Here is a 27,716-nt window from a genome sequence, read left to right as displayed (position 1 = left end):
GGTGGTCCAGAGCCTGCCTGTACCCTTGGGGGCTGGGAGGGGAGAGGTGAGTGAGTGGTGGGAATCACCTGGGGGTCTTGGGTTCCTGCCAGGCTTTACTTGCAGAATTCTTCCCAAAGGTCTCCCCTGTCCTTAGTTTTGTTCACCCCCCTCTGCAGCCTGGGGACACAGGTTTTCACGAAATGATTTGCTTTGTGACCACCTCTCTGCAGGCGTGGCACCTGCAACTTCAGAGACCAGGAGCCTGGAGGCATTTCCATCCCCAATTTCTTGGAGAGGAAACCAGGGGCAGCAGGAGGCCTGGCGAGATGCAGTCCAGGGCGACTGAGCGACTGAACCGAACTGAAGTGAGCAGGACACGCTAGGTTCACAGTGCGTTTGGGCGGAGCCAAACGCCACTGAAAATGATGCCCTGAATGCTATCTGATGACCAACCAAGGAAGTAATGTTCGGTGTTCTGATAAGTTGCATTAAACATGATTTAACACCTGAGAATGTTGCTGCTCTACTTCCTGTGTGTGTTTTTCTAGGTTTTATGAATCAACTGCTCCAGTTCATTGTCTCCTCCATTTAGAGAGCTCTATTTTCCCACATCTTTAAAGCATAATGACCAAGGAAAAATTAAAGATAGAAGCATATTCATCTTTCTCATATTATATATTCTAAAAAATATTCAGTCTGCATTCACCAATACCAAGTTTGTAGAAGATTTATTTCACAGTAGAATTCAGAATAAAGTATAGACATTTCCCATATACCTCTTGTTCCCACATGTGGACAATCTCCCTACTTAGCTTTCCCCACCAGAGTGAGCATTTGTTACCACTGATGAATCTACATGGGCAGTAAATAGATCAACTCTCTAGTCTACCCCTGTGTTCCTCTTTTAGGAATGTGCACTCCATACCTCTAGATAAATGTTTAGTAACATGTGTCAATCATGACAGTTTAACACAAATTATTTCATGGTCTGGAAAGTTCTCTAGACTGAGGATATTCATAGTCCCTCCTTCGAAACCCACAGTAATCATGGACCTTTTCAATCTCTTCTATATTTCTTACTAGATTCCCAGGTGACTGAGTGGTAAGGAATCTCCCTGCCGATGCAGGACATCCAGGTGATGCAGGTTCAACCCTTGGGTCACGAATATCCCCTGGAGGAAGAGATGGCAACCCACTCCAGTATCCTTTCCTGGGAAATCTATGGACAGATGTGAGCCTGGCAGGCTACAGCCCCTGGGATCACAGATACTCAGACACAGCTGAGCACATATGAACATTTACCTGCACCAAAAAGCCATATTGTAAAAATCCTACTTTTTGTAGCATTTTCAAATGGGCTTCTTTCACTTAGTAATGAAGGAGGAAACAGAGAGAGCTGGACTCTGTCTTAGGCCAGGCTGTGAGCATTAGGCTACACGCATGGTCACCCTCCCAGTGGACTCTTTACTTTGCGCCCCGGTGTCTGTAGAAATGGCACACCAAAGGAAAATCAGATCCCACCCCGCCCCACCCCACCCCCCCCCCGCCCCAAAAGCCTCAGTACTTGTACTAGGACTCTGTTGCCTAAAACAATATGTTAATTATCTCTGTAACAGAAGAAAGTGGTAAATTCCATTCTGTTTATTGGGATATGACCACAGGACTGTTGATAAATATCCACTGTTTATTTAGTCATGTGACACATGAATCATGGGTTAATTTTGATCCTATCTCTCTTTTACCTTCTCCAGACTAGTTTCAAGGAATTTGGGGAGCTGGGTTTGAGCAAGTACACTTAGGGTATATAAAGTTTTCACAAAAACTGTTCGGGGTCCTTGGCTAAGAGGAGACTCTGCCTTGGCCCCACCGGTATAATAAACTGCACTCCACTGCACTGCATTGTCCTTCTGAGTCAGTTTGTTTTCCAGAACACATGGCTACAGCCATAAAATGTATGGAATGTATTTTATGCCTTGAAAGCTTAACATGCAAAAGCTTAAGAACTACCTCTGCGCCTGTATTCCTGCTCAGTAAATAAGTTCATCAATACCATATTTTAAATTCCATACATATCTGTTAAGGCAATATTTGCACAAATATAGAGATCAGACATGGACACAGCAGGAGAAGAAGAGGGGGACCAATTGAAAGGGTACAACTGACATATACACACCACCATGGGTAAAACGTTGGAGAAGACTCCTGAGAGTCGCTTGGACTGCAAGGAGATCCAACCAGTCCATCCGAAAGGAAATCAGTCCTGATATTCATTGGAAGGACTGATGTTGAAGCTGAAACTTCAATACTTTGGCCATCTGATGTGAAGAACTGACTCATTTGAAGAGAGCTTGATGCTGGGACAGATTGAAAGGGGGAGGAGAAGGGGCCGACAGAGGATGAGGTGGTTGGATGGCATCACTGACTCAATGGACATGAGTTTGAGCAAGCTCCAGGAGCTGGTGATGGACAGGGAGACCTGGCGTGCAGCACTCCATGGGGTCGGAAAGAGTCAGACACGACTGAGCAACTGAACTGAACTGATGATTAAAATAGGTAGCTGGTGGGAAGCTGCTGTTTACCACAGGGAGCGCAGCTTGGTGCTCTGTGCTGAGGAGAGGGGTGAAACGGAGACCACGGGAGGGAGGGCCAAGAGGGAGAAGATTTACGTATACTTCCGGCTGATTGATGATATCATACAGCACAAACTAGCACAACATTGTAAAGCAATTATATTCCAATAAATAAATAAATATATATATGTCTCAAAAGGAAAAAAAGCTAAACAGACTGGTCACCCGGTGGTGGAGAATCCATCTGAGACTGCAAGGGACAAGGGCTTCATGCCTGGTCCAGGAATACTCCACATGCTGTGGGGAGACTAAGCCTGTGCCCCACAGCTGCTGAGGCTGGGCGGGGCAGCTTGCTCTTTTCCATGGGCAGGAGGCAAAAGAAAGATGCTCACCACCGCTAAAGAATAAGAAATGCAGAACAAAGCTACAGGGATGTATCAAGGCATGCCAGCCAGAAGAACAATGAGCAAAAAGCCCACTAAGAATATCATAAACGCTGAAGGGGCTTGGAGATCAGGGAACCTCCTACATTGCTGGAGGGAATGTAAGCTGGTGCAGTCACCTGGGTGGACCGTGTGGAAGTTCCTTAAAAAACATAACCGACTGACATTTAAGGAAATGAATTCCATGAAAAGTAGATTAATCAACAAATTGACAAGTTTTATAGTTTCTAATAAATCATCTGCAATTCTGAAATGACCAGCTTTGACCTAGCATTTTTAAATTCTCTAAGTTAAACATGTAAGAATACACATACACTGACATATTCTTTCTTGGGTTTCTCACTGCTAACATGTTTACTTCAGATATTTATATCTTGTATTTAATGTGTTATATAAATCATATTATGTATATATCTTCAGATATTTATATATTGCATTCAAAGTATGTGAAAGCCATGAGAAAACAGCTCCTTTAAGCCTTACAAGACACATGTGCTAAGAATGATACAGGGTAAGATTTTATAAATCTTGGTTCAGAATTTTCCCATCATGGCTGTTGATTATTCTTTTTGTGACTTTGTTAAACTTACATTTGCTTAAATGAGCCCCTGAAAAGTTTTAACTAACAGGAGAACAAAGGACAATTGCAGCAGGTGAGTTTATGACTCTAGGTCCTCAGAGAATTCACAGCAAGCCTTGAGGGCCCCTGAGGAAGGTCAAGGCTAGAACCAGGCAGAGAAACTTCCAGTACTTGAGGTTCAGACCTGACCCTGGGTGAAGTGCTGTGGGTCCCACAGGCTGAGTGTGGAGGGGTCCATTCAAAGAAAGATGAGCAGGATTCTGGTGAGCTCTGAGGGTATCAGTGAAGGGGAGCCTGTGCAGTAGACCCTGGGGTTCAGCAAGACTGCTGGTCCCAAGGAAGGGGTCATCTAGGGCAGGTGCTCACAGGACTGGCTGGTGTGAGTTCAAGGACCTGCAGGCTGCCTGCTCCCCAGACAGATGCTGAGGCAGCAACAGCATGGAGCAGTTCAGGGGAGCTCTCAACAGTACTCTGTATGATCCTTCTTATTAGAACCACCACGATGTCCAAGTAGATAAAAATGAAAGAGGAGATACAACGTAGAAATGGTGGGAAACATATGAAGTTATGAGAGGTTTAATGGCAGTAAGGAACTAATTTCTACAGATGTCATCCCCCTGTGCTTCAAATAGTTTATCATTACGTTACCTTTCCTGCAACCTTAAATAGGTGGGAGAGGTTAATGCTGGTGGTGTGTTAACCCTTCATTCATTCCACATCAATTGCCACACTGAAAAACCATTCACTTTTATTAAGATACATTAATTTTGCACAGGTGGAACAAAACCTTTTACAATTGTTGTTTGATCCTTGATTAAAATACACATTACAAGCTTCTAAAAACTGTCCTGTTTCTTTGATGAAATGATCTGAGAATGTGATTGATATGGTTTACAAAATGGAGGCTAATTTAGTAAACATGGATGGACATTAATTATATTAATATGACTTTTCCAGAAAGAGTTTTCTATACTTACATCAGATAGAAGAGGTGTCCTTACTTCAAGCCTGCCAGATAATATGCATGATTTCTCTATGTTGCTGTTATAAAAATACCTTAGATTTTCATGAACTATCCTTGTTTTATGCTTAAAAAGCAACTGACATAATTATTGAAAACTTAGAGCAAACTTCTGTCTTACTTTGAATTATTCCCTGATCACTTACATCATGGTGACCACAGAGGTGTTTGACATCAGTGACAAATACCTCCATTCAGAGGTTTAGTGTGTATATAACATGACTGTGTTCTTAATCTTATAAATTGGAGAATAAATGTAAATGATTCCCACTTCATATAGAAGGGCTTCTCTTACCATTGCGCAACAACCATCAAAAACATAAGTTCATATATACAGTAGAAACAAATCACAGCATGTAGTAATTTGAGAGTTGAAATACATTCCTTTTCGTTCCTTAATAATCTCAAATAACATTAACATAAACAAGGATACATTAATAATAATTATACCTCTGCAAATATCCACCCCTTCATCTTGTGATCCATACTAACATATCAATTTTGTATGTGTTTTACTTATGGAATACTTGCTACAGTGTTTCTGCTTTGAGTAATTCAACAAAAGTGGTACTAATGAAATGCTTTCTAGTATGAATTGTCTGGTACTGAGTTACGTTTGATTAAGCAGTTTTCTACATTTTTCTATTTCATTCATGTACCTTTCCAAAGAAAACTCTGGTTTTTTTCAAAATTGTATATTTAGGACCAAATTTTTTTTTTATCACTGATTCATTTCTAGGGTTTCTCTGCAGTATGTATTCTCTGATTGTGAGTGAGGTGATGGCTGTGATGAAATTCTCGGCCACATTCCTTACATTTCTAACATTTCTCTGCAGTATGAACTCTCTGATGTCGAGAAAGACCTGAATTGTGGGAAAAGGATTTGCCACAGTCTGTACATTTATAAGGCCTTTCCCCGGTATGGATTCGCTGATGTTGAGTTAAATTTGAAGTGTGCTTAAAAGCCTTGCCACATGCTGTACATTTATAAGGTCTTTCCCCGGTATGGATTCGCTGATGTTGAGTTAAATTTGAACTGTGCTTAAAAGCCTTGCCACATGCTGTACATTTATAAGGTCTCTCCCCAGTATGGATTCGTTGATGTCGAGTAAGAAGTGAATAACGGATAAAGGCTTTGCCACATGCTGTACATTTATAAGGTCTCTCCCCAGTATGGATTCGGTGATGTTGAGTTAAACTTGAACTGTGCTTAAAAGCCTTGCCACATGCTGTACATTTATAAGGTCTCTCCCCAGTATGGATTCGTTGATGTCGAGTAAGAAGTGAATAACGGATAAAGGCTTTGCAACATGCTGTACATTTATAAGGTCTCTCCCCAGAATGTATTCGTTGATGTCGAGTAAGAAGTGAAAAATGGATAAAGGCTTTGCCACAGTCTGTACATTTATAAGGTCTCTCCCTAGTGTGAATTTGCTGATGTTGAGTAACACATGAACAGCAGATAAAGACTTTCTCACATTCTGTACATTTGTATAGTTTCTTCCCAGCATGGATTCCCAGATGTTCAGTTAAATAGGAACTCTGATTAAAGGTTTGGCCACATGCTATACATTTGAAATATTTTCTTCCTGTATGAATTTTCCTATGTCTACTTCGATTTGGTGAGTTACTAAAGACTTTTCCACATGTATTACACTTGCAATGTTTCTGCTTAGTCTGAATATTCTGCTGTTGAATAAGTTTTGGAGACTGGTTAAAAACTTTACCATAATCATAACAATTATAAGTCTTCTCTCCAACATCCATATTCTTATAAGTATTAATAGTAAGATTTGAGCTTTGATAAAATATATTCCTACACTTATGATGTTTAGAATTGTTGTCTGAAAATTGATGTCCCTGTTGTTTCATGAGATATGAGTCTTGGTCAACATTATGCCCAGTTTCATTGCATGAAGAGCTTCTCATTCTATCAGGTATACTCTTGTATTTGTTGGGGGTAGAGCTCCTGCTTACGGCATTCCTCATTTTGTTACACTTGGAAAGTTGTTCCACACTAATTATACCTCCATATGTATTGACCAATGATGGTTGAATAAGGTCTCTCCCATTATTTTCAACATTACAGATTTTGCAACAAGGAGAAAATAGTTGCTGGTTGAAGAACAAGAAACCCTTGTTAAAGGATCCCTCAAATTGATTGTATTGGGGATTTTCCCCCTCATTTTTAACTTTCTCGTTTCCAGACATGTTTGAATGTATATTTAATAGACACCTATGCTCAGAGTATAGGTTTGAATGAGTATTTGCAGTAGAGACTAGATGACTTTCCAAATTTTCCTCATTTCCCTTCAGAGAACATGTATGTTTCAAGAGATGATGTGGATTTTTCCTGACAAATATCCACTTATCTGCAGATGTTGATGACTGAAAGTGGTCACCTGAAATTGGTTTTTCCTTATTTGATTCACATCCTTGATTTCTTTTGATGGGAATGTTTACTTTATGGGAAACAGAACCAACTTGGTTGTGTCCATCATAACATGCTCTCCGCTCTTTATATGCCCTCATAGATTCCCAGTCGTTGGTTAAATGTAAATTTGCAAGGTGAAATCTTTCATATATTCCTAGCTTTGCTGTTGGGAGTAAATCTTCTAAGCCTGGCTTTTGGGTCCTCAAACCCTGGGTGTCGTGAGAAGACACAGCTGAAAGATACCAAATGATAAGTTATTTTACTTACTATTCTTGGGGAATATAGTTTACAATTTACATAAAATTGGCATACACTTGGCTAGATTAAGCCTAAAACCGAGATAGAAGGAGTCAAGATGGTAGAGGATTCGGAAGACGTGGAGTTCATCTCTCTCCACAAAAGCATCAAGAATACATCTTGAAGTGGAAATATTGTCACAGAGCCCTGCGGAACACGGGCAGAGGAACTTGGACATCTGAAAGGACAAGAAAGAGTCCTGCTGAGCCAGGTAGGACAAGAGAGTGATGGAGGAAAGGGAAGAGGAACAGAAGCAGGATGGGACCCACAAAAACCTGGGGGGATCTGAAGAGAGGAGAGGTCTCCACATCCAGGGAAGACCCTCACTGGGGGGAGCTCAGTTGGGACAGACGGGGAGCCTCGTCCTCTGTGGGAAGAGAACACGGCAACCAGCGTGCAGGACAGAGTGAGACCTGTAAGCAGGGTACTGACCCTTGCCCTGCCCACCCAGCCTGAGAGGGTGTCCTCCGATGCAGACAAGGGCTGGGTGCTGGAACGTGGGTTTCGGAGAGCAGACCCAGGTAGAGGACTACAGTTGGCCATAAGGAGACATCCTGAGTGGACGGGAGGGAGGGAGGAGCTCTGCAAATGGGATGCTTGTGGAGGAAGCCTGAACCACCAGAGAAGCAAAGCGGGGCTGCTGAGTGATGCCCGAAGGGAAGAACCTCCTTGCAACCTCTCTGCCCCTGTGCCTGTCCCTGCCTCTCCAGACATGAGGAATGGCTCGCAGCTAGGTGGGTGATCTCATGACCCCCACAGCTGCTTCCTCCTCCCCATCCTCCTCCCCACCATGGTAGTCTCATGGGCTCCAGGGGAATGTTCAGAGCACACGCCTGTGGGTGGTCCCAATGTACAGGTGGTACTGAAACCACAGCTGAGCCCCAAGGCCCTGCCACTAAGCAAGAAAAGCTGAGACCTCTCCTTGCATCTATACAAACCATGGTGTTACACCCCACAACTGGCTTGGTAAACTCAGCCCCAACAGAACATCTGGATGGAAATGAGGCTCTGGCAATCAAGACCAGTCTGGCTTTAGCAACTGTAGACTTTGTAGGCACACACATGAGGCATTTGGGCCAGGTCACAGTCTACATTGCCCCCATAGCACCACAGTGGGTCCAGCTCCACAATGAATGTACACCTGGGATATGACTACAGTGGATCTCTGCTGGTGACCTGGTGAAAATAACATCTAAGAGACACCAGGGTCAAGTGCCAGCATACCTATGGTTGAGGTGCGGCCAAGATCAATGCCTACATAGGGTCACACGAGAGCTCGCACAGCACATGAAAGATGACATGCAGAGCACTCTCTGAGGAGCACATCCCCAGAGGAGCAACACTCAGTGGATTCCCTCCCAGGGGGTGTGCACCAGTTCCACTAGATCAGCAGCACCACAGATCAGAGCAGAGCTCATTTCAGATCTGGGGTCTCTGCTCCACAAATCAGGAAGCAGACCCCTCCACAGACAGTGACAGCCACAGAGGAAAGGTGAAGCGGCCCTCAGGATCCGGGCAGGCTCTGGTCACAATAGTAACAATCAACCCCCTCTCAAAGGCATAAGGGCACAAGTCTCAGGACCACCTCACCCGCCAGGGAGCAAACACCATAGCAAGAGGAACTAGGATCTGCAGCCTGCAGAACAGAGACCACAAACACAGAACATTGGACAAGATGAGATGATAGAGGAGTATGGTGCAGAGGAGAAGTCAAGATAGAAACCTGCAGGAACAAGGAAGCGAGGAGAAGTTGAGCAGTGTAATGGTTAATTTTTGCTTTAAGTAATCAAATTTACAAACAAAATGTTTTCACAAATGCTAATGCCTACTAATTATTTAACCCACTTACCACTCATGTTATCTGAGCATGTTCTAATAGAGTCTAAAATACTAAATGATTTTGACCTAGAACTAATCAGAAATAGATGGCAGAAACGATAAAGTCCTGGGATGTTTCACAACAAACAAGATAGATTTAATAAGGTAAAAGTTCTTAACAAATCACATGAGAAGTGAGACTTGAAAAATATGGTGATAACACAGGGAACTCTACTCAATGCTCTGTGGTGACCTAGATGGGAAGGAAATCTCCTCAAGAAGGGAAATGTGTATATGTATCACTTATTCTTTCTGTATAGCAAACCTCACATAACATTGTAAAATAGCATTTTTGGAACAGAAAAATTTCTTCTTAAAGATTTCTCTATATAATCTATAAGCTTAATAGTGGAGAACAATCAGAAAAAACCACTGTGGGAAATGTTCTAAACTCCCATGTCAATAATCTCTTTAAAAACTCTGTGAGTTAAATAAATATATTAAAGCATTTTAGCATTAATGAATTGGGACAAATATACTTAACACATTTAATGTTAGTTCACATAAAAAAAGAGAAACTTTAACATAAAATTCAGATTTGCATTTTCTCATTTTAGTGAGGTGTCTTATGCAGTGAAGAAAGAAATTGAGTATGATATTTCTAAGGTCATATGTGTAGTTTCCAGTGCACTGGAAATTATATGGTAGAAAACAAAAAACCTCTGTCCCCAGTATTCCTAGAAGTTTGGCAGTTTTTTCATAGCTCCACCCACACACTTCTGACTAGGGACAGAATCAGCACTTTTAAAAGGGCTTAATATAGTTACTCAGAAACATGCAGATTTTCTACAACCTCCCCAAAATGGACGAGTTATCAGGTCATGCAGGTTGTTCCAGGCCAAGACAAGAATTTTGGTTCTAAGTGCAAGTATGAAAATTAATCACTAGAGAAAAATACACAAATGATAAAAAGAATCAGGAATGGGTCAGGAGATGACGCTCTATGACAGTGACAGAAATAAACCTAGGCTAATCCAAAATCATCTCCACTGAAGCAGATTTTCTCAAACCACACGACAAAATATGACTTCCTCCACAATGCTTGTCCCTCTCACCTGACTTATCTGCTTCATCCATAGACACATACCTGGGTGTATGGCTGTCTCCATTCTCCTTACATCCCAGGGATCCTTCATTTGCTCCAGAAACTTGACCAGGTCCGGCTTAGAGACCACAAGACCTGTTCATCAGAAAAAGGAATGTGGGTTTTCTGAGATATTCATCAATTTCCAATCCAATATGTATTCAGGTGAGAGAGAAGACAAGGTAGAAAGTTAAAATAGCATAAAAAAAATGATTTCACCAAATAGTTTATTGGAAGCATCTTTAAAAGACAAATGCATCAAAATCAGATTCTGATATTATGCTCAAGTACTACTAAGGCAAAAGCAGGTAGTGGAGTTCTGGTTTTAAGAGGAGAGTGGCACTATTTGATACCACAGAACTTACAGAATTACCACCAACCTAGAATGAAGAATATGCAGGTCAAGAAGCAACAGTTAGAATTGTACATGGAACAGTTGACTAGTTGCAGATTGGGAAAGGAGTACATCAAGGCTGTACATGGCCACCCTGCTTATTTAATTTCTATGCAGAGTACATCATGCGAAATGCTGGGCTGGATGAATCACAACCTGGAATCAAGATTACCAGGAGAGATATCAACAACCTCAGATATACAGATGATATCACTCTAATGGCACAAATTGAAGAGGAACTAAAAAGGCTCTTGATGGGGGTGAAAGAGGAGAGTGAAAAAGCTGGCTTAAAACTCAACATTCAGAAAACTAAGATCATGGCATCCAGTCTCATCACTTCATGGCAAATAGATAGGGGAAAAGTGAAAACAGTGACAAATTTAATTTTGGGAGAGGGGTGGGCTCCAAAATTACTGCAGATGGTGACTGCAGCCATAAAATTAAAACATGCTTGCCCTTTGGAAGAAAAGCTATGACAAGGACAGCATATTAAAAAGCAGAGACATCACTTTGCCAACAAAGGTCAAAGGTATGGTTTTTTCAATAGTCATGTATGGATGTGATATTTGGAACATAAAGAAGGCTGAGCATCAAAGAATTGATGCCTTCGAACTGTGGTGCTGGAGAAGACTCTTGAGAGTCCCTTGGACAGCAAGGTGATCACACCAGTCCATCCTAAAGAAATCAACCCTGAATATTCATTGGAAGGACTGATGCTGAAGCTCCAATACTTCGGCCACCTGATGCGAAGAGCCAATTCATTGGAAAAGACCCTGATGCTGGGAAAGATTGAGGGCAGGAGAGGGAATGGCAGAAGATGAGATGGTTGAATAGCATTATTGACTCAGTGGATATGAATGTGAGCAAACTCTGGGAGTTAAAGAAGGCTAGGGAAGCCTGGCTTGCTGCATTCCACGGGATCGCAAAGAGTTGAACATGACTTAGCGACTGAACAACAAGGAGGCAGATTACATCAAGAAAGAAGGTTACTTTCCCCTAGAAAGTAGGGATCTTAACCTCTACTGGACAAAGCAGAAAATTCCAGGAAACATTGTAGAATGAAGGAACCAAAACCCTGAGGATACATAAGAGATTCTGGAAGCAAGTGATCCTCACCCAAGCAGGCCAGATTCCCGTAGTTCTCTAACATCACGTCCCTGTACAATTCCCGCTGACCGGGGTCCAGGCATTCCCACTCCTCTTGAGTGAAATCTATGGTCACATCCTGGAATGTCAGCAGCCCCTGAAATATAAAGGACATGAGCCACGTGGACCTGGGAAGACTTCCTAATGTGACCCAAGATGAAACCAGCAAGAGAAATGGTTTTGATTTAGGAGAATGTCTGGTGTTACACAGGAATATAATTTTTATACTGCTGTATGTTCCACAGTATTTATAACCCCAGGAAAAGAGAATGAGACATGATCCACAGACCACTATAAAAACTATTCTGATCTGGAAGAAAAATTATAAAAGAATCACATCAACACTCACTTATCTATTTTTGAGAGTTGTACTCCTGTGACCCAGGATAAACTGTCTATCAAGGAAAGCATGTTAGTCACTCAGTCATGTCTGATTCTTTCCGACCCCATGGACTGTAGCATGCCAGGCTTCTCTGTCCATGGGATTTTTCAGGCAAGAATACTGCAGTGAGTTGCCATTTCCTTCTCCAGGGGAATCTTCCCCACCAAGGGATTGGACCCGGGGCTCCCACACTGCAGGCAGATTCTTCACCATCTGAGCCACCAGGGAAGCCCCTTATCAAGGAAACAGGAAATATTTTTTAAAAGCATGATGCTCTGATCTAAGAATTCTGGAGTGGGGCCAATGTGCCACATTTTTAACAAGCTTATTTTAACTAGTAATATTGAAAATTCTGATACATGAATGACCGTTCTGAATAGCAAAGACATAGACCGCTAAGGTAAGAATTTATACTTAACATTGAATTTTAAGTGTTTCACAAAACTGACAGGTCTGATACAATAGTACCCATAGCAGCAATAATCCTTTCAACTATTTAGTATATACTATATGTCTTTCTAAAAGTTTTTACAGGGTCTTGAATGCATCACATAAATAATATAAAATCAACAACATTGTTGTTCCACCGTTTTGCAAATATTTTGTCAAACATTCATTAAATGACAGATCTTGAATTTTGCTTCAGTTTATGTGAACTAAAATTTAACTGGTAAAACACAAATACACAGAGACAACACTAAAGAAAGTGTATAGGAGTTTTTCTAGGGTCTTCCCTGGTAGTCTTAGCTCCCAAGTCAGGGGGCTGGGTTCAGTCCCTTGTTAGAGAACAAGATGCCACACACCACAGCTAAAGTTTGCCTGCTGCAACAAAGTCTCCCACATGGCTTCAAGATTCTGCAGGCTACAACCAAGACACAACTCAGTCAAACATAAATACGTGTATTTTTTAAGAAGAACTTTATATAACTGGGGAGAATACCAAAACAAGGGAAAAAAATAATTTTAACATTTTCCTGCATACAGACATATATTAAAATGAGACTACATACTGTCTAAGAGTATTAAGGAAAAGCTAACATTAGAAAACTAAGATGACGGCATCTGGTCCCATCACTTCATAGCAAATAGATGGGGAAAGAGTGGAAACACTGGCTGACTTTATTTTTGGTGGCTTCAAAATCACTGTAGATGGTGACTGCAGCCACGAAATTAAAAGACGCTTACTCCTTGCAAGGAAAGTTATGACCAACCTAGACAGCATATTAAAAAGAAGAAACATTATTCTGTCCACAAAAGTCCGTCTAGTCAAGGCTATGGTTTTTCCAATAGTCATGTATGGATGTGAGAGTTGGGCTATAAAGAAGGCTGAGCACAGAAGAATTGATGCTTTTGAACTGTGGTGTTGGAGAAGACTCTTGAGAGTCCCTTGGACTGCAAGGAGATGCAATCAGTCCATCCTAAAGGAAATCAGTCTGGAAGTTCATTGGAAGGACTGATGTTCAAGCTGAAACTCCAATATTTTGGCCATCCGATGCGAAAAACTGACTCATTTGAAAAGACCCTGATGTTGGGAAAGATTGAAGGCAGGAGAAGGGGACGACAAAGGATGAGATGCTTAGATGGCATCACTGACTCAATGGACATGAGTTTGGGTAAAGTCCAGGAGTTGGTGATGGACAGGGAGACCTGGAGTGCTGCGGTTCATGGGGTCGCAAAGAGTCAGACACGAATGAGCGACTGGACTGAACTGAACTGATTCATGTTCAGTTCAGTTCAGTTCAGCAGAGTTCATTCATATTCATGTCAATAAAATCGATATTCATGTCAATAAAATAAGTTCAGTTCAGTTCAGCTCAGTCATTCATATTCATGTCAATAAAATTGAGATTCTTTTTAATGGGTTAAAATATATACATCTACTTGTGGATGATATTCTTTGTATATTTTAAATACACTAGGGTGCAAACATATACAATGGTATATGATAAATTAGAGCTCTTGGTTCTGAAACTTTAATTTCTTGAAAAACTGTATCATTTTATAGAGCTGTATCTTAGACATTCAACACAGGTGAAAACACATTAGCACCAATAAGATTGTTGCAAATATTTTGATAAAAAAATTCAAAGATGTGAGTAAGACTTTGTCTGTGATATGAGCGTGGAGTGTACTGGAAACATCACACTTGGGCTTGAGTGATGAAAACTCCCACTCCCAAAACCCAGTATCTATCCTTAACACAGTGAGTGAGTGTTCATTTTCCGAAGCAAAGAGAAACCAAGAAGATGTGGAGTGTCTCCATTAACTGAGGGTTTTCACATGTTCCTCATTCCATTTGTCCACAGCCTTGTCTAAAGACAGAGGGGGAAAAAAATGAACTCTATAGCCTGATAATCTCAGAGAAATCACCAGAGCCAGTGGACATCATCTGTCATGGTGTAAATGGATCACAGGGAAGATGCACTATCAGAACCTGGGCATTTCGGAAAAAATAAGGAATTTATAGCTTGAACCTGACATAAAAAATATCAGTGTTATGCAAAATTCATTTCATATATACTTCCTCTGTTTTGTATCCTTACAATGTTGTCACACAAGTGTATGTTCCTCGGTTCTTTGTCTCGTCACAACAAAAATTTGGAGTTACGGACATTAAAGCCCCTTGGTGGGTCACGGCTCTCGGAGGACAGACCGTGTTATAGCTCTTAAATAAATCAGTGTTACAGCTCTATTTATTTAGATAATACCCGGAAAATCCATCTTTGAGTTGTGAGGACATGTCGATCCCAAGACACAAAAAGAAGATCGCCCCATCGAGCGGGAGAGAGAGAGAGAAGGAAGAGGGCTTTGGCTCCTGTTTTTATCTGTTTCTCTGCCCCTGGGCCTGTCTTATGTAAATCGGGCCTAGGCAGGCGCGTTTTTTCTTTTACCTGAGGTTCTCACTCCAGTCCTAGGACCTTCCTTTGTTCTATTTTCGCGGGCTTCCCCTTCCAGGTCTTTTAGCCACCGCCATTTTGGACTCTTTTTCCCTATTCTAACTACCTAACAATGTGTTTAACTACTAAGTCTTAGCATTACAGAGGACAGTATCGCCTAGTTTTCTTTTTATTTCTGAGCATTTTCTGAAAAATTCTGGATCACTGAGTTTATTCAATATATAAGGGCATTTTCTAACTCCTAAAGAGCTGAAATGGCATCCATATGTAAACTCATCATGGCATTTCCCCTAGTTCCCTAAGATCCCAACACCGAACCACATCCCAGTGCAAATCTTGGATACCAGTGCCTCTCACAAAGGGAATATATTCAGCAGTTGAAAGTCGCTAATTCATGCTGAGAATTCATCATGCTCCGTAGAAAGCCAGGATACACACAAGAGAGACAAGATTCTGGGACTCAAGGAAGAAGTGGTCTAAAGAGCCAGGCTTCACTATGATAAGAAGAAAAGGAAAAAATAAAGAAGTTGATAACAGACACGCAGGCAGAAAAGTTAGAAGCAGAGAACTAAAGGTGTGCAGGTTCTCAGTCCAGGCATTTCAGGAAGAAAAGCAGACACAGCCCCAGACCCGGGACAGGACACGTACCTGAGAAGCTGCCATTTCCTCCTCTTCTTCCTCCTGCTCTGCGTCTTCTCTGGGGATGTTACGTCGCAAACTCACATCTGCATCTTGAGAAAATACCTTCAAAGGCATCCATGCAGCTGTTTAACCTGCAACTGCTGCAGGGAAAGAGAAGAAAAAGTTTTCCTGTTTCCCTCACCCTTTTCTGATCTCCTCGACTTTCTGTGTTCCCAATCTGTAGTGGGGAATCAAGACTAACCTGATAATGCTAATCACATCCTGGTGCTCTACACTATTTGCAGATCGTCTGGGCTAGTTCTTCTCCTTCCTTTTCGAGTTACAGAGAACAGTTCTCGAGAGACAGTGGGCCCTCCTTCTGTACTACCGGACCCACCCTAGGAGGGTTGTGAAAGAAATGTAAGAGGAAGACCCGCATTCAGAGCCCTGAGGGGAAAGCTCACACCTAAGACCTCAGGAAGGGAGGGTTTAGGGAGGGAACTTCTAGAAACAAAGAAGGTCAACCTGATTCCCTGGGGAGGGGCTCTTTCTAGGATGGGTGTGGTGGTCCACAGCCTGCCTGTACCCTTGGGGGCTGGGAGGGGAGAGGTGAGTGTTTGGTCAGAATCACCTGGGGGTCTTGGGTTCCTGCCAGGCTTTACTTGCAGAATTCTTCCCAAAGGTCTCCCCTGTCCTTAGTTTTGTTCACCCCCCTCTGCAGCCTGGGGACACAGGTTTTCACAAAATGATTTGCTTTCTGACCACCTCTCTGCAGGTGTCGCACCTCCAACTTCAGAGACCAAGAGCCTGGAGGCACTTCCATCCCCGCTTTCTTGGAGAAGAAACCAGGGGCAGCAGGAGGCCTGGCGAGCTGCAGTCCAGGGCGACTGAGCACCTGAACTGAACTGAACTGAACTGAGCTGGACACACTAGGTTCACAGTGCATATGGGCGGAGTCTAATGCCTCTGAAAACAATGCCCTAAATGCTATCTGATGACCAACCAAGGAAGTAATGATCGGTGTTGTCATACGTTACATTAAACATGAATAAACACCTGAGAATGTTGTTGGTTTACTTCCTGTGTGTTTTCCTAGGTTTTATGAATCAACTGCTACAGGTCGTTGTCTGCTTCATTTAGAGAGCTCTATTTTCCCACATCTTTAAAGCATAATGACCAAGGAAAAATTAAAGATAGATGCATATTCATCTTTCTCATATTATATATTCTAAAAAATATTCAGTCTGCATTCACCAGTACCAACTTTGTAAAAGATTTATTTCACTGCAGATTTGAGAATATAGTATAGACATTTCCCATATACCTGTTGTTCCCACATGTGGACAATCTCCCTACTTAGCTTTCCCCACCAGAGTGAGCATTTGTTACCACTGCTGAATCTACGTGGGCAGTAAATAGATAAACTCTCTAGTTTAACCCTCTGTTCCTGTTTTAGGAATGTGCACTCCATACCTCTAGATAAATGTTTAATAACGTGTGTCCATCATGACAGTTGAACACAAATTATTTCATGGTCCTGAAAGTTCTCTAGACTTAGGATATTCATAGTCCCTCCTTTGAATCCCACAGTAATCATGGACCTTTTTAATCTCTTCTATATTTCTTACTAGATTCCCAGGTGACTGAGTGGTAAGGAATCTGCCTGCTGATACAGGTCATCGAGGTGATGCGGGTTCGATCTGTGGGTCAGGAAGATCCCCTGGAGGAAGAGATGGCAACCCACTCCAGTATCCTTTCCTGGGAAATCAATGGAGAGAGGTGAGCATGGCAGGCTACAGCCCCTGGGATCACAGATACTCAGACACAACTGAGCACACTTAGGAACATTTACCTACACCAGAAAGTCTTATTGTAAAAATCCTACTTTTTGTAGCATTTTCAAATGGGCTTCTTTCACTTAGTAATGAAGGAGGAAACAGACAGAGCTGGACTCCATCTTAGACCAGGTTGTGAGCATTAGGCGAAAGGCATGGTCATCCTCCCAGTGGACTATGAACCTTGTGCCCTGGTGTCTGTAGAAATGGCATACCAATGGAAAATCAGATCCCCCTTCCTGCTCCCCCATGAAAGAGCCTCAGGACTTGTACTTGGACTCTGTTGCCTAAAAGAATATGTTAATCATCTCTGTAACAGAACAAAGTGGTAAATTCCATTCTGTTTATTGGGATATGACCACAGGCCTGTTGAAAAATATCCACTGTTTATTCAGTCCTGTGACACATGAATCATGGGTTAACTTTGATCCTATCTCTCTTTCACCTTGTCCAGACTAGTTTCAAGGAGTTGGGGAGGTGGGTTTGAGCAAGTACACTTAGAGTATATAAAGTTTTCTCAAAAATTGTTCGGGGTCCTTGCTAAGAGGAGACTCTGCCTTGGCCCCGGCGGTGTAATAAACTGCACTCCAATATCTGCATTGTCCTTCTGAGTCAGTTTGTTTCCCAGAACGCATGGCTAGAACAGTAAAATGCGTGGAATGATTGTCAATGAATTTTATGCCTTGAAAGCTTAACATGCAAAAGCTTAAGAACTACATCTGCGCCTATATTCCTACTCAGTAAATAAGTTCATCAATACCATTTTTGAAATTCTGTACATATCTGTTAAGACAATATTTGCACAAATATAGAGATCAGATGTGGACACAGCAGGAGAAGAAGAGGGGGACCAATTGAAAGGGTACCACTGACATATATACACCACCATGAATAAAATGTTGGAGAAGACTCTTGAGAGTCCCTTGGACTGCAGGGAGATCCAACCAGTCCATCCTAGAGGAAATCAGTCCTGATATTCTTTGGAAGGACTGATGTTGAAGCTGAAACCCCAATACTTTTGCCATCTGATGTGAAGAAGTGACTCATTTGAAGAGCCCCTGACGCTGGGAAAGATTGAAAGTGGGAAGAGAAGGGGCCGACAGAGGATGAGGTGGTTGGATGGCATCACTGACTCAATGGACATCAGTTTGAGCAAGCTCCAGGAGTTGGTGATGGAGAGGGACACCTGGCGTGCTGCACTCCATGGGGTCGCAGAGTCAGACACGACTGAGCAACTAAACTGAACCGATGGTTAAAATAGGTAGCTGGTGGGAAGCTGCTGTTTGCCACAGGGAGCTCAGCTTCGTGGTCTGTGCTGAGTAGAGGGGTGAAAAGAAGACCACGGGAGGGAGGGGCAAGAGGGAGATTTATGTATACTTACGGCTGATTGACGATGTCATACAACACAAACTAACACAATATTGTAAAGCAATTATATTCCAATAAATAAATATAAATATATATATATATATATATATATATATATATATATATGTCTCAAAAGGGAAAAAAAAGCTGAACAGACTCGTCACCCGGTGGTAGAGAATCCATCTGACAGTGCAGGAGACAAGGGCCTCATCCCCGGTCCAGGAATACTCCACATGCTGTGGGGAGACTAACCCTGTGCCCCACAGCTGCTGAGGCTGGGTGGGGCAGCTTGCTCTTTTCCATGGGCAAGAGGCAAAAGAAAGATGCTCACCAGCGATAAACAATAAGAAACGCAGAACAAAGCTACAGTGATGTATGACCTCATGCCAGTCAGAAGAACAATGAGCAAAAAGCCCACTAATAATATCATAAACGCTGAAGGGGTTTGGAGATAAAGGAACCTCCTACATGGCTGGAGGGAATATAAGCTGTGGCAGTCACGTGGGTAGACCATGTGGAAGTTCCTTAAAAACATAACCGACTGACATTTAAGGAAATGAATTCCATGAAAAGTAGACAAAACAGATTAATCAACAAATTGACAAGTTTTATAGTTTTTAGTAAATAAACTGCAATTCAGATATGACCAGTTTTGATCTAGCATTTCTAAATTCTCTAAGTTAAATGTGTAGGAATACACATACACTCACATATTCCTTCTTGGTTTTCTCATTGCTAACATGTATATTTTCAGATATTTATATCTTGTATTCAATGTGTGTTATATAAATTATATTATGTATATATCTTCAGATATTTATATACTGCATTCAAAGTATGCCAAAGCCATGAGAAAACAGTTCCTTTAAGCCTTACAAGACACATGTGCTAAGATTTATACAGGGTAAGATTTTATACATCTTGGTTTAGAATTTTCGCATCATGGCTTTTGATTATTCTTTTTGTGACTTTGTTAAACTTCCATTTGCTTAAATGAGCCCCTGAAAAGTTTTAGCTAACAGAAGAACAAAGGACAATTGCACCAGGTGAGTTTATGACTCTAGGTCCTCAGAGAATTCACAGCAAGCCTTGAGGGCCCCTGAGGAAGGTCAAGGCTAGAACCAGGCAGAGAAACTTCCAGTACTTGAGGTTCAGACCTGACCCTGGGTGAAGTGCTGTGGGTCCCACAGGCTGCGTGTGGAGGGGTCCATTCAAAGAAAGACGAGCAGCATTCTGGTGAGGTCTGAGTGTATCACTGAAGGGGGGGCCTGTGCAGTAGACCCTGGGGTTCAGCAAGACTGTTGGTCCGAAGGAAGGGGTCATCTAGTACAGGTGCTCACAGGACTGGTTGGTGTGAGTTCAAGGACCTGCAGGCTGTCTGCTCCCCAGACAGACGCTGAGGCAGCAACTGCATCGAGCAGTTCAGGGGAGCACTCAACAGCACTCTGTATGATCCTTCTTATTAGAACCACCACGATGTCCAAGTAGATAAAAATGGGAGTGGAGATACAACATAGAAATGGTGGGAAATATATGAAGTTATGAGAGGTTTAACGGCAGTAAGGAACTAATTTCTACAGATGTCATCCCCCTGTCCTTCAAATACTTTATCATTAGGTTACCTTTCCTGCAACCTGAAATAGGTGGGAGAGGTTAATGCTGGTGGTGCATTAATTCTTCATTCATTCCACATCAATTGTAACACTGAAAAACCATTCACTTTTATTAATTAAGATACATTAATTTTACACAGATGGAATAAAACCTTTTACAATTGTTTTTTGATCCTTGATTAAAATACATATTACAAGCTTCTAAAAACTTTCCTGTTTCTCTGATGAAAGGATCTGAGGATGTAATGTATATGATTTACAAAATGGAGGCTAATTTAGTAAACATGGATGGACATTAATTATATTAATATGACTTTTCCAGAAAGAGTTTTCTGTACTTACATCAGATAGAAGAGAAGGTGTCCCTACTTCAAGCCTGCCAGATAATATGCATGATTTCTCTATATTGCTGTTATCAAAATACCTTAGATTTTCATGAACTATCTTTGTTTTATGATTAAAAAGCAACTGACATAATTATTGAAAACTTAGAGCAAACTTCTGTCTTACTTTGAATTCTTTCCTGAACAGTTACATCATGGTGACCACAGAGGTGTTTGACATCAGTGAGAAATACCTCCATTCAGAGCTTTAGTGTGTATATAACATGACTATGTTCTTAATCTTATAAATTGGAGAATAAATGTAAATGATTCCCACTTAATATAGAAGGGCTTCTCTTACCATTTGGCAACAACCATCAACAACGTAAGTTCATATATACAATAGAAACAAATCACAAAATGTAGTAATTTCAGAATTGAATTACATTCGTTTTGGTTCCTTAATAATCTCAAATAACGTTAACATAAACAGGGATACATTAATAATAATTATACCTCTGCAAATATCCACCCCTTCATCTTGTGATCCATACTAACATATCAATTTTGTATGTGTTTTACTTATGGAATACTTGCTACAGTGTTTCTGCTGAGAGTAATTCAACAAAAGTGGTACTAATGACATGCTTTCTAGGATGAATTCTCTGGTATTGAGTTACATTTGATGTTTGATTAAGCAGTTTTCTACATTTTTCTATTTCATTCATGTATCTTTCCAAAGAAAACACTCATTTTTTCAAAACTGTATATTAAGGACAAACTTTTTTTTTTTTTAATCACCGATTCATTTCTAGGCTTTCTCGGCAGTATGAATTCTCTGATTGTGAGTGAGGTGATGGCTGTGAGGAAATCCTTTGCCACATTCCTTACATTTCTAACATTTCTCTGCAGCATGAACTCTCTGATGTCGAGAAAGACCTGAACTCTGGGAAAAGGCTTTGCCACAGTCCGTACATTTATAAGGTCTCTCCCCAGTATGGATTCGTTGATGTTGAGTAAGAAATGAATAATGGTTAAAGGCTTTGCCACATTCTGTACATTTATAAGGTCTTTCCCCGGTATGGATTCGCTGATGTTGAGTTAAATTTGAACTCTGCTTAAAAGCCTTGCCACATGCTGTACATTTATAAGGTCTCTCCCCACTATGGATTCGTTGATGTCGAGTGAGAAAAGAATAACGGATAAAGGCTTTGCCACATGCTGTACATTTATGAGGTCTCTCCCCAGTATGGATTCGTTGATGTTGAGTTAAAGTTGAACTCTGGTTAAAAGCCTTGCCACATGCTGTACATTTATAAGGTGTCTCCCCAGTATGAATTTGTTGATGTCGAGTAAGAAGTGAATAATTGATAAAGGCTTTGCCACATTCTGCACATTTATAAGGTGTCTCCCCAGTATGGATTCGTTGATGTTGAGTAAGAAGTGAATAATTGATAAAGGCTTTGCCACATGCTGTACATTTATATGGTCTCTCCCCAGTATGGATTCGCAGATGTGGAGTTAAAGCTGAACTTTGCTTAAAAGCCTTGCCACATGCTGTACATTTATAAGGTCTCTCCCCAGTATGGGTTCGCTGATGTTGAGTTAAACTTGAAATCTGGTTAAACGCCTTGCCACATGCTGTACATTTATAAGGTCTCTCCCCAGTATGGATTCGCTGATGTTGAGTTAAAGTTGAACTCTTCTTAAAAGCCTTCCCACATGCTGTACATTTATAAGTTCTCTCCCTGGTATGAATTTGCTGATGTTGAGTAACACATGAACAGCAGTTAAAGCCTTTGCCACATTCTGTACATTCGTATGGTTTCTGCCCAGTATGGATTCGCAGATGTTCAGTTAAATATGAACTCTGATTAAAGGTTTGGCCACATGCTGAACATTTGAAATCTTTCCTTCCTGTATGAATTTTCCTATGTCTACTTAGATTTGGTGAGTTACTAAAGACTTTTCCACATGTATTACACTTGCAGTGTTTCTGCTTACTCTGAATATTCTGCTGTTGAATAAGTTTTGAAGACTGATTAAAAACTTTACCATAATCATAACAATTATAAGTCTTCTCTCCAACATCAATACTCTTATAAGTATTAATAGTAAGATTTGAGCTTTGATAAAATATATCCCTACACTTATTATGTTCAGAATTCTCATCTGAAAATTGATGTCCCTGTTCTTTCACGAGATATGAAACTTGGTCAACATTATGCCCAGTTTCATTGCATGAAGAGCTTCTCATTCCATCATGCATACTCTTGTAATTATTGGGGGTAGAGCTCCTGCTTAAGGCATTACTCATTTTGTTACACTTGTAAAGTTGTTCAACACTAATTATACCTCTATATGTATTGAACAATGATGGCTGAGTAAGGTCTCTCCCATTATTATCACCATTACACATTTTGGAACAAGGAGACAGTAGTTCCTGGTTGAAGAACAAGAAATCCTTGTTAAAGGATCCCTCAAATGGATTGTATTGGGAATTTCCCCCCTCATGTTTAAGTTTCTGGTTTCCAGACATGTTTGAATGTATATTTAATAGACAGCTATGCTCAGAGTATAGGTTTGAATGAGCATTTGCAGTAGAGACTAGATGACCTTCCAGATTTTCCACATTTCCCTTCAGAGAACATGTATGTTTCAAGAGATGATGAGGATCTTTGCTGACAAATATACGCTTAACTTCAAATGTTGATGACTGAAATTCGTCATCTGAAATTGGTTTTTCCTTATTTGATTCACATCCTTGATTTCTTTTGGCGGTAATGTTTACTTTATGGGAAACTGTACCAACTTGGTTGTGTCCATCATAACATGCTCTCCGCTCTTTATATGCCCTCATAGATTCCCAGTCCTTGGTTAAATGTAAATTTCTAAGGTGAAATCTTTCATATATTCCTAGCTTTGCCGTTGGGAGTAAATCTTCTAAGCCTGGCTTTTGGGTCCTCAAACCCTGGGTGTCGTGAGAAGACACAGCTGAAAGATACCAAATAATAAGTAATTCTACTTACTATTCTTGGGGAATAGAGTTTACAATTTACTTAAAATTGGCATACACTTGGCTAGATTAAGCCTAAGACTGAGATAGAAGGAGTTAAGATGGCAGAGGATTCGGAAGACGTGGAGAATACCCATGGTTCAGGTGGGACCAAGATCAATGCCAACACAGGGTCACACGAGAGCTCGCACAGCACATGAAAGATGACATGCAGAGCACTCTCCGAGCAGAACATCCTCAGAGGAGCAACACTCAGTGGCTTCCCTCCCAGTGGGTGTGCTCCAGTCCCACTAGATCAGAAGCACCACAGATCAGAGCAGAGCTCATTTCAGATCTAGGGTCTCTGCTCCACTAATCAGGAAGCAGACCCCCCACAGACAGTGACAGCCACAGAGGAAAGGCGAAGGGGCCCTCAGGATCCGGGCAGGCTCTGGTCACAATAGTAACAATCAACCCCCTCTCAAGGGCATAAGGGCACAAGTCTCTGGACCACCTCACCCACCAGGGAGCAGACACCAGAGCAAGAGGAACTAGGATCTGCAGCCTGCAGAAGAGAGACCACAAACACAGAACATTGGACAAGATGAGATGACAAAGGAGTATGGTGCAGAGGAGAAGTCAAGATAGAAACCTAGAGGAACAACAAAGCGAGGAGCAGTTGAGCAGTGTCATGAGTAATTTTTGCTTGAAGTAATCAAATTTACAGACAAAACATTTTCACAAATGCTAATGCCTACTTATTATTTAACCCACTTACCACTCATGTTGTTATCGGAGCATGTTCTAATAGAGTCTAAAATAGTAAATGATATTGACCTAGAACTAATCAGAAATAGATGGCATAAATGATAAAGTCCTGGGATGTTGCATAAAAAACAAGATAGATTTAATAAGCTAAGAGTTCTTAACAAATCAAATGAGAAGTGAGACTTGAAAAATATGGTGATAACACAGGGAACTCTACTCAATGCTCTGTGGTGACCTAGATGGGAAGGAAATCTAATCAAGAAAGGAAATGTGTATGTGTATCACTTATTCTTTCTGTATAGCAAAACTAACATAACATTGGAAAATAGCATTTTTGGAACAGAAAAATTTCTTCTTAAAGATTTCTCTATATAATCTATAAGCTTAATAGTGAAGAACAATCAGAAAAAAGCACTGTGGGAAATGTTCTAAACTCCAATGTCAGTAATTTGTTTAAGAACTCTGTGAGTTAAATAAATATATTAAAGCATTTTAGCATTAATGAATTGGGACAAATATACTTAACACATTTAATGTTAGTTCATATAAAAAAAGAGAATCTTTAACATAAAATTCAGATTTGCATTCTCTCATTTCAATGAGGTGTCTTATGCAGTGAAGAAAGAATTTGACTATGAAATTTCTAAGGTCATATGTGTAGTTTCCAGTAGACTGGAAATTATATGGTAGAATTCAAAAACATCTGTCCCCAGTATTCCTAGAAGTTTGGCAATTTTTTCACAGCTCCACCCACACACTTCTGACTAGGGACAGAATCAGCACTTTTAAAAGGGCTTAATATAGTTACTCAGAAATATGCAGATTTTCTAAAACCGCCCCAAAATGGACGAGTTATCAGGTCATAGAGGTTGTTCCAGGCCAAGACAAGTATTTTGGTTCTAACTGTAAATATGAAAATTAATCACTGGAGAAAAATACACAAATGATGAAAAGAATCAGGAATGGGTCAGGAGATGACGCTCTATGACAGTGACAGAAATAAACCTAGGCTAATCCAAAATCATCTCCACTGAAGCAGATCTTCTCAAACCACACGACAAAATATGACTTCCTCCCCAATGCTTGTTCGTCTCACCTGACTTATCTGCTTCATCCATAGACACATACCTGGGTGTATGGCTGTCTCCATTCTCCTTACATCCCAGGGATCCTTCATTTGCTCCAGAAACTTGACCAGGTCCGGCTTAGAGACCACTAGACCTGTTCATCAGAAAAAGGAATATGTGTTTTCTGAGATATTCATCAATTTCCAATCCAATATGTATTCAGGTGAGAGAGAAGTCAAGGTAGAAAGTTAAAATAGCATTAAGAAAAAGAATTTCACCAAATAGTTTTTTGGAAGCATCTTTAAAAGACAAATGCATCAGAATCAGATTCTGATATTATGCTCAAGTACTACTAAGGCAAAAGCAGTTAGTGGAATTCCGGTTTTAAGAGGAGAGTGGCACTATTTGATACCACAGAACTTACAGAATTACCACCTAAATGGTAAACCTAAAATGAAGTATACAAAGGTCAAGAAGCAACAGATGGAATCGTACATGGAACAGTTGACTGGTTGCAGATTGGGAAAGGAGTACATCAAGACCGTACATTGACACCCTGCTTATTTAATTTCTATGCAGAGTACATCTTGTGAAATGCTGGGCTGGATGAATCACAACCTGGAATCAAGATTACCAGGAGAGATATCAACAACCTCAGATAGACACATGATATCACTCTAATGGCAGAACTTGAAGAGGAACTAAAAAGGCTCTTGATGGGGGTGAAAGAGGAGAGTGAAAAAGCTGGCTTAAAACTCAACATTCAGAAAACTAAGATCATGGCATCCAGTCTCATCACTTCATGGCAAATAGATAGGGGAAAAGTGACAGATTTAATTTTGGGATGGGGCGGGGGCTCCAAAATTACTGCAGATGGTGACTGCAGCCATGAAATTAAAAGATGCTTGCCTTTTGGAAGAAAAGCTATGAGAAAGACAGCATATTAAAAGCAGAGACATCACTTTGCCAACAAAGGTCAAAGGTATGGTTTTTTCAATAGTCATGTATGGATGTGGTATTTGGAACATAAAGAAGGCTGAGCATCAAAGAATTGATGCCTTCGAACTGTGGTGCTGGAGAAGACTCTTGAGAGTCCCTTGGTCAGCAAGGAGATCACACCAGTCAATTCTAAAGAAATCAACCCTGAATATTCATTGGAAGGACTGATGCTGAAGCTCCAATACTTCGGCCACCTGATGCGAAGAGCCAATTCATTGGAAAAGACCCTGATGCTGGGAAAGATTGAGTACAGGGGAAGGGAGTGGCAGAAGATGAGATGGTTGAATAGCATTATTGACTCAGTGGATATGAATGTGAGCAAACTCTGGGAGTTAAAGAAGGCTAGGGAAGCCTGGCTTGCTGCATTCCACGGGATCGCAAAGAGTTGGACATGACTTAGCGACTGAAGAACAAGGCAGGTTACATCAAGAAAGAAGGTTACTTTCCCCTAGAAAGTAGGAATCTTAACCTCTACTGGACAAAGCAGAAAATTCCAGGAGACATTCTAGAATGAATGAACCAAAACCCTGAGATTTTTGGAATTTTGGGGTTTTTGAGGGATTGTATAAGCGAGTGATCCTCACCCAAGCAGGCCAGATTCCCGTAGTTCTCTAACATCACGTCCCTGTACAATTCCCGCTGACCGAGGTCCAGGCATTCCCACTCCTCTTGAGTGAAATCTATGGTCACATCCTGGAATGTCAGCAGCCCCTGAAATATAAAGGACATGAGCCACGTGGACCTGGGAAGACTTCCTAATGTGACCCAAGATGAAACCAGCAAGAGAAATGGTTTTGATTTAGGAGAATGTCTGGTGTTACACAGGAATATAATTTTTATACTGCCGTATTTTCCACAGTATTTCTAACCCCAGGAAAAGAGAATGAGATATGATCCACAGACCACTATAGAAACTATTCTGATCTGGAAGAGAAATTATAAAACAATCCCATCAACACTGACTTATCTATTTTTGAGAGTTGTACTCCTGTGACCCAGGATAAACTGTCTATCAAGAA

General features: G+C 41.0%; 2 protein-coding genes across 2 annotated transcripts in view; both read right to left on the bottom strand.

The window, feature by feature from the left end:
- Positions 1-4,198: 4,198 nt before the first annotated feature.
- LOC122421204 (zinc finger protein 383-like) lies at positions 4,199-25,852 on the bottom strand. The gene is made up of 5 exons (XM_043437073.1): positions 25,760-25,852; positions 15,757-15,890; positions 11,800-11,926; positions 10,293-10,385; positions 4,199-7,262 (listed from the first exon to the last, which is right to left on the bottom strand). The coding sequence occupies exons 2-5, from the start codon at positions 15,862-15,864 to the stop codon at positions 5,416-5,418; spliced, it is 2,175 nt and encodes a 724-aa protein (XP_043293008.1). The 5' UTR covers positions 15,865-15,890; positions 25,760-25,852; the 3' UTR covers positions 4,199-5,415.
- The window catches only part of LOC122421202 (zinc finger protein 91-like), a 158,364-nt gene continuing 151,279 nt past the window's right edge, over positions 20,632-27,716 (bottom strand). The window contains exon 6 of the mRNA XM_043437072.1: positions 20,632-22,873. Coding sequence (XP_043293007.1) covers positions 21,764-22,873 — 1,110 coding nt within the window. The 3' untranslated portion in view covers positions 20,632-21,763. The remainder of the gene's footprint in view (positions 22,874-27,716) is intronic.

The sequence above is a fragment of the Cervus canadensis genome, chromosome 18, assembly GCF_019320065.1.
Source record: "Cervus canadensis isolate Bull #8, Minnesota chromosome 18, ASM1932006v1, whole genome shotgun sequence".
Lineage (NCBI taxonomy): Eukaryota > Metazoa > Chordata > Mammalia > Artiodactyla > Cervidae > Cervus > Cervus canadensis.
The sequence above is the reverse complement of the archived record's forward strand: the minus strand, read 5'-3'. Positions and strand labels throughout refer to the sequence as shown.

Coding starts and splice junctions, on each gene's coding strand:
- LOC122421204 (XM_043437073.1), bottom strand. CDS start 15,864: ATGCCTTTGAAGGTATTTTCTCAAGATGCAGATGTGAGTTTGCGACGT. Junction 11,927..15,756: donor AGGAAATGGCAGCTTCTCAG/GTACGTGTCCTG, acceptor TTTATATTTCAG/GGGCTGCTGACATTCCAGGA. Junction 7,263..10,292: donor GGAGACAGCCATACACCCAG/GTATGTGTCTAT, acceptor GGTATCTTTCAG/CTGTGTCTTCTCACGACACC.